A 7,805-nucleotide genomic window follows, 5' to 3' on the forward strand; every position below is an offset into this window, starting at 1 on the left:
GAATCTCACCCAGGAACCCAATTCGATTAAGAGCAATGCAGTGGATCATTTTATTCCTGTTAATTTATTGCTTGGATTTCTCTTTGAAGTATTACTGTGTAACCAAATTCCTTTTCTAGAAAACAGTACCTCTGTGGTCCCAAGTACTGCAACATTTACCAAACTGAGTTTAGTGAAAGGTTCTGTAGAAATGTGAAGTTTCTGTTGGTATTAATGAAAAACTATCTGTTTTATAAGTGATTAAAATGGAGAAATGTTCTTGCAGGGACCGTGATGTCTTCATCAAATGATATCAATATGGAAGAAATACCTTTGGAAGATGATGAGCGAGACAGCATTGAATACAGGATCCTAATGGCGTATGCCCAGCGGCGGTTGTCTGCCAATAAATATGGGAAATTTCTAAGAAAGGAAGCTAATGTGCAGAAATCCTTGTCCTTAATCAGGAGAGAAGTGGAGACTGAATATCAAGACAATAAAGATGGGCCAAGCCAGATAAAGATTTTGCCTGCTGAGAGTTTGAAACAACCAAGCCAAAAGAAAAGAATACAAACATCTCTCTCAAAATATTCCTCTTCCTTTGGAAGAGAGAAACATGGAAAATCCCCCAAACCTTTAGTGTCCCAAATGATGTTATCACCCCAAAATTCCACAGAGAGTTTCTATCTTCCTCAGATACAGTTTCAGGGCCTTTCAGAAACGAAGCACAAGCACCTGACAGGTATTTTTTAGTTCTTTCTTTTTGGGGTCATTTATTTATCTTTAACTATCTCTCCAAATAACTTTAATAGCTAGTAGCCTATGGAAAGGCAGGTAGAGCAGGAAGGTGCCTGGACTGCACAGTCGTGTTTATCCTAGCTATATTGAGTTCCAGTTAGGAAGTCAGACCGGCAGATCTTCACTAATGCTTGCACACAGTCATCACACTTGTGATATTGTTTTTGTTTGTTTGTTTATTTTCCACCACACCATGTTAAATTACGTATAATTGTACAGGTTGTCTTTTCCAAGCATTTCATACCTGACTAGAAATAAATTGTAGAACTTTGGCCAGACAGAAGATTGCCACACAAAAAAAAAAAAAAAAAAAAGGAAAGAGAAGTTATTTGAAAGCCTGCTCAAGAGCTTTATCAGAGGATGCATACTCCACACTGAAGACCAATTTGTAGCTTGATATTCCATAGCACCAGGCAGTTGGCCACAACCAAACATAAGCACAGAGAAGACCCGTGCCTCTAAAATGCCTCTCATAATTCTCACTGTTATTGGAGTTCAAATGGCAACAGTCTTCTGGAGTTATTTTAATCTCCTCTATACATTACCAGTGCCTCAGAATTGCTCTCAAGTATAGTCCATGGTTGAGGAGAGAATGTTAAAAAAAAGTACAGTGTTTGATCTGGTTGAGAAGGGGCCAGATCTCCTTTTGAGAAAGCTCAAGAGACACTTTCCCATAGGAAGTCTAAACCTGCCCTGCCATGCAGTGGAAGAACAGATAGTGAGTGGCAGCTATTCATCTAAATTTAGGGATCCCTTTAATGTAAATAATTTTTTGTATCCCAGTCCCCAAAGCCAGCTGTGCATGAGGTCCTACACTGCATATAGTGAACTTTATCTTGCTTACTTTGGAAAAAAAAGTCATACCTTAACTTCTCATAAAAGATTGAGAGAGAATGATGATGTATTAAGTAGTCATATATAGTATATGATAGGTTTCAGTGGTGTCTTCATATAAATAAGGGTGTTTTGTTTAATTTGCCCCAGCTTGAAACTGCTGGCTTAAGGTCCTGCTGATGTCAGTGTTGTTCTCCCCTTTTGCTATATTTAAAGACATTTCTAAGGATTATCCATTGCTTATGTCTCCAGACTAAAGTCCAACCATTTTAACTGTCCTGGACCAGTTCCTACTCACTAAACTCATAATTTTCCCTGCTGTCAAATCCGGCTACTTCTTCCAAGAGAGATTCGTTTCCTCCATTTGGTGCATTTTGCTGCAGGGAAATGACTGTGGCTGTCCATGGTTTGATTGCCAAGGACATACGTCTACATCCAGTTATTGCATCCTATAATATCCATTTTCTTTTTCTTATTTTTTTTCTTTCTCTTTTTACATTGTCAAAGAAAGCTCCCAGGGGTTTCGGTGTCAATTCCTTGATGGTCTCTCCAAGGTACCACCATTTGTCCTGCAGGTGGCAGCACGGGCTCAAACTGAAACCTCACCACGCTTAGCTTAATCTCCTCGAAGCTGGTGTTTGACTTCAAATCCATGATTAACCTGCCCTTCAGCAGATTGCTGGACAAAATCCTAAAACTTTAGTATTTGTGGCATAAACTGCTAGCAGCTCTAATGCTATTCTGCATTACAGGCTACTCTGCCAAAATGGAGATGCTTTTCAGGGATTACTTGTCTAAATAGCAGACATGCTTAAAATCAGCTGCTTAATCTTATGTTTCCAAAAGTGTAATCATACACTGTCACAAATGGACTGATCCCCTTCCCTGAAGTACAACAACTTCCAGACAAAATCTGTACGCACTTGGTGAGAAGGAAATATCATAGGGTTTCGTGGTGTCCCTGCTGGAGCAGGGAGGCTGGACTAGATGATCTCTAGAGGTCCCTTCCAACCTCAACCATTCTGTGATTCTGTAATTAACCTTTTCTCTGCAAATTCTGTGCATCTGTGCAAATTCTGTACATTACCGATACCAAAGCTGGATAGTTTAATCTACCAACTGAATTGGTCTCTGCTGTTGGAAAATTTATGTATTTGCTGCTGAATTGTTTTGTCTGTGATGAGTGTTTTGGTCAATTTACTCTGTGTATCAAAAGGGTCTGTGACCCTGCAGCAGCTGGGGCACATGAATTACCTCCATAGGGCAGTGATGGGAGATTTGACACTTAGCAGAGGTGATACAAGAAAGAGATCAGCAAAAATCCTGCATCTGTGTGTATTGCATCTATGTGCAGGCTGTCCAGGGAAGTGGTGGAGTCACCATCCCTGGCAGTGTTGAAGAAACGTGTAGCTGGGGCGCTTAGGGACATGGTTTAGCAGGCATGGTGGTGATGGGTTTAGAGTAGACTTGAAGATCTTGAAGGTCTTTTCCAACCATGTTGATTCTATGATTCATTCACCAACCTTGAAATGAAGTTTTTATTGACTTTGTTAACGCCTGCTGCCTTCACAACAAACTCTGCTTGTGGATTTTACACTCATACTATGGGTCAGGCTGCTGTTGAGCTTGTCTCACAGGAACTGCCACTTGGTGGTGGTAGAGATCACCATCACTTGGTTAAGTAGATTAAGTTTCATATCCCAACCTCAGGGAGGCTAACTGCAAGAAAGAGTAACTCCCAGCTGCCACAAACCTTGCTTGTAGCTGTATGTGCTATAGGCTGCAGCTGTACATAGCTGTATTGCCTGTGTGCTCTAGCACGTGGTCCTTTTAGGACCCTTATGAGGGTCTTAAACAAGCATCCTTACACAAGGTGGATAAAGCCAGACTCGCTGCGGAATGATGAGTCTCCCAATATCCATGTCTATTTAATATAAGTGCCAAGAAGCATTTGTGGTAGAGGTGCCTCTAGCATGAGGCCTACTTCTCTGTGCCCGGGATCAACTGGTGGAAACAACAGGAGAGTATCAAAATGCGGTTGTTTCTAATTCTGGGCCTACAGGTGAACATGGGCCACCCTCAAACCACTTGTGATAGCCTTGAAGATTCATTGTCCTACAGAGGATGTAGAGAAGAAGATGTTTCTTTATCTGTGATGTGCAAGGATGTATGCTAGCAAGCAACACTCATACTTAGTTCTGTATGGACTCTGCATGGTTAGCTGCTACTCAAAAACTAGAAAGGAGTTTTAATCCTGACTCTCTAAATTATTATCACCTGAACTTAGGTAATAGCAAAGCCCATGTGTGTGGGGGTATCCTCTAGGCACTGCCACCTAAGGGGACATGTAAATGAGTAAAGCCTTATTCCCTGGAAATATAAATTGCCTTTTTTTTCCCCACCCTTTCCCAATCAGATGAGAAGACAAATGTTGACCACATTGCAGACAGGCTGGCCAAGCTTGTTACTTCCAGATCTCAGCCGTCTCCTTCAGATGTGTCATTGAAGCAGCTTTATAACCAGGGTCCACAGCGACAAGGTAGAAATGCTACTGGTGGAAGTCAGGATGAAGAAAATGGTAAGGATGAAGAATTTTATGCTCATAGGAAGTATGTTATGTTGATATTATCCTCTGAGGCATTTTCCTCTAGAGTTGGTGAAGCAGTCATGTATTCTGGGATAAGACACTATGAAGAAACAAGTTTGCTCTGCTGAATCCTGCACTCTCACCAACATTTCAGAGGCTGCTCTGGCTGCATAAGTCTTGTCTACTATTGCAATAAAAAGAACATCTTTAAAAATCCAAGAAAGTATGTGCCTTCAGAGAAGGAGAGCAGAGGTAAAGTGACTTGAGGTCACAGAGCACTGCTAGGAGCAGCAGAGCTGGAAACAGAGTAATATACTGAATTTCAAAGGTCAGAGACCCGTTCCTTGGAAAATAATATTTTGGTTAAAGGTCAGTCCCTCTCTGGTGAGGGGACGACATTGGTCAGTGACCTCTATTAAAAGTCTGAGCTGTCTGTCTTCATAATGTCTGTAGAGGTCTCATATAAGCTTTCTGTTTGTGTTTAGAATATGACGAACCTGGAGATAGTTCTAGTTGAGTTATGGAAGATACAGCCGGTAATGATGGGAGGATATTTCTTCTTTATTAGAAGTTAATTCTTTGGGGCTTCTACTAGCTGTTCTTTCACACTATCTTGTTATCAGTCATGCCTCACAGCAAAAAGGCCTAGCAAAGGGATATTAAAATCCCTCATCTTTTCCAGATTCTTAACTGAAATAAAATGTTGGGCAGATGGAGAAATAGAGCTACTTGAAACATGCAGACTTGAACAGTTAGCTTGGGCCTAAAGCCTAGATACAGAACTCCTTGTGATTTTTTCGCAAAACAGCATGTTTTCATGATTAGTTGACACCAAGGTTTTTGCCGTAAGTTGGTATTTGGAACCTACTAGAAGGCTCTAGTGTTTATGTTGCTCTTCTTTGTTTAACAGATGAAGACAATATAATACATACAATAGTTGCACTGTTAGCACAATCCGGGGATCAACTAGAAGAAAAGGTAAATACCTCTGTTTTCAGCAGCTAGACAGATTTGATTGTGTTTGTGTGCATACATACACATGGGCTAGAGAAGGACTGAACATTTGTTGGGAATTAATGTTTTGTAACCCAGCTCTTGCTGTTTCTGTCTTGAACTTCTCTTTCTACATTTGGGCATTTTGAAGCCTTTGCCATTCAGTCTGAAATCTTTCATAAGACCAGAGGACTAGGACAAATCTCTATTGGAGAGTGGGGAAAGACAACAAAGAGGTTGGACAGTTCCTTGTCTAGTTGCTGTTGTGTTTCACAGAGAGTTGAGCATTTAACTGAATCTGAAAATTCAAACTGAGAATGGAAGCTCTTGGCTTGGCATTAAACTTGGAGTACAAGTTGTTCCCAGTGAAAGGAGGGAGACTGCAGTGACAAGTGGGATTTGTGTGTCATGTTTTGCAATCAGCACCATTATCTGCCTACTTACAGATGCTTTACTTTCCCAATGAGATAGAGAAAGCCAGTATCACAAAAGTTTAACCAATCCTTATTCTTATTTTCAGATCAAAAAGGACAAGTCTTTCTATCAGTATTTGATAAATAGGCTCTCCTACACCTTCTTTGAGAGGCTCATTGATCTAACCCTGACAGCTGTCTCAGCAGACTCAACCAGCGAGACAGAAGGCCAAGCACAGTGCACCAAAGCTGCCTTTGCACTGGAAGTTGCCACCAGACTTACTGCTGTGGACAGCCATCCCATGAACATGGTCCTGGGCTTTGGAGTAAAGTACCTCAGGGAACACTTCACACCTTGGATTCGGCACGAGGGTGGCTGGGTATGAGTACTGCTACTTTGACTTACAGGCTACTGCACCTAGAAGTAGCCTACATTCACAAAACTAGAATAAGCCAAAGGCAAACCGAAACAAAAAGGTGTTCTTTAACACAGTGTATGCTTATGCTGTGGAATTCTTTACTACAAGATATTCTCTGGGCTGAAAGATTTTTATTTACATAGACCCACAGATCAACAGGAGAAACTCATGAAAGGATATTTAACGGCTAATTAAATATAAAACAGTAAACCTGGCCCAGTCTAGGGCAAGCTTGTAGTAAAGACTACATGCAGTCTTTACTACAGGCTTGCCCTAAACTTATACTCCTACCTAGAAGTCTGCTATTAGACAGTTCTGGAGACAAGATGAAATTCAGTAATCCATACAGTCTGCCCCTGTGATGTGGTATGCTTCCATTTTGCCTGTACCCAAAGGTATCTATTTATCTTGTTCCTTTTCCAAAGCTGGTTGTGCAAGGTGTTCTTTTCCTAGCAGTGGTATTGAGCTGCTGCCCTTTAGAGCTTATATGCCTGGATTTGTTGTGAAGCAGTGGAGCTCCTAGTTGCTTTGGTCTTCCTGAAGTGAATGAGAAATGTTCAGGATCTGTAAAGTGTGTGTCCATTGAAATAGATAGAATATGAGGATATTTGATGGTGTGGTCATGAAATCCTGCTGGAAAATGTACTGACTGCAGATTTGAAAAGGTTCCTCAGTGCTTCAGTAATTGCAACTTTTCTTCCTCTGTTACAGGAGAAGGCTCTAACTTTGCTGGATCAGGAAGAAATTGAATAATCATGCAAAAGACTTAAGTGAAGAAATATGCTGGATCTTACCACAATGCAATGCAATAATGATTACTGGCTATTTATTTTTATTCCCAAGGGAGGTTGCAGTGTTTTCACTGCAAATTGCACTGCAAAATGCGCTGCAAATGCCAGTGAAACTAAGATTTGGAAGCTGCTTTGTGAAGTGCATTTTGTGATGGGGCCATTTCTAGCCCACTTGGCTAATGACTGCTGGATTTCCATCTCCTGTGCATCTGTAATGGGGAAAGTTTGGAACATCTACTGAAGTTGTAAAATCATAGTGTTCCTTCTTAATATATGATTTTTTTCTTGTACAAACGGTTAATGTTTCCTGGAAAAATTCTGTGGTTCTTAGTAAAATGGCCTTTCATTACAGATACTCATTATATGTGTACAAGTAGGTTAATTACAAAGACTGCACAAAAACTTATTAACAAATTGTGAATTTGAATGAAAGCAATAAAAAGCATTTGAACTGGATGTGCAAAATGTGCACATAAAAGATGAGCACTTACACTTTAAACATATTATGCATAACAGATTCCACCTCTGGTTTGGCCATGTATGTGTGAGACAAAGAGAAGATGGAAATGCGTTAGCTTTGTTTCCCTGGAATACTTGATATATCTCTAGACTGTATTTCTTGCTTATCACTTTTTAAGAAGAGCATACACACTTTACATTCACTTTATATGCCTCCAAAAGGAGGATAATTTGGGGAGAGCCAAGTGTTTTCCCAAAAGTACAAAAACTGCTGTGCCTCTCCTTGCTTCTCTGCCTCTGACACCTTTTTCAAATGGAAAAGTATTGTAAAACAATGGTCATAACCCAGTATATTAGGTTGTTGAAGACTATGGCAAAATTTGATACACAGAAGTCAAAGAGAAGCAGTAGTAATTTAAAATCAAGAAGCCCTTATCCTGCTACAGATTCACAAAATAGGGCCTGCTAGGCATTAAAGCAGCAATGATTTTTCCCTCATGCTGGTCTGTGACCCCTCCTGTTGCTGTTTTGT

At 40.5% G+C, this 7,805-nt stretch overlaps 1 protein-coding gene across 1 annotated transcript; it reads left to right on the forward strand.

The window, feature by feature from the left end:
* Positions 1-273: 273 nt before the first annotated feature.
* Positions 274-6,776, forward strand: BCL2L14 (BCL2 like 14). Its single transcript, XM_026044765.1, has 5 exons — positions 274-517; positions 4,022-4,189; positions 5,109-5,176; positions 5,712-5,984; positions 6,735-6,776. Exons 1-5 carry the CDS (start codon positions 274-276, stop codon positions 6,774-6,776), a joined length of 795 nt encoding a protein of 264 aa, XP_025900550.1.
* The last annotated feature ends 1,029 nt before the right edge of the window (positions 6,777-7,805 follow it).

Source organism: Nothoprocta perdicaria, unplaced genomic scaffold (assembly GCF_003342845.1).
Source record: "Nothoprocta perdicaria isolate Ctin4 unplaced genomic scaffold, notPer1 scaffold_380, whole genome shotgun sequence".
Taxonomy (NCBI): Eukaryota; Metazoa; Chordata; class Aves; order Tinamiformes; family Tinamidae; genus Nothoprocta; species Nothoprocta perdicaria.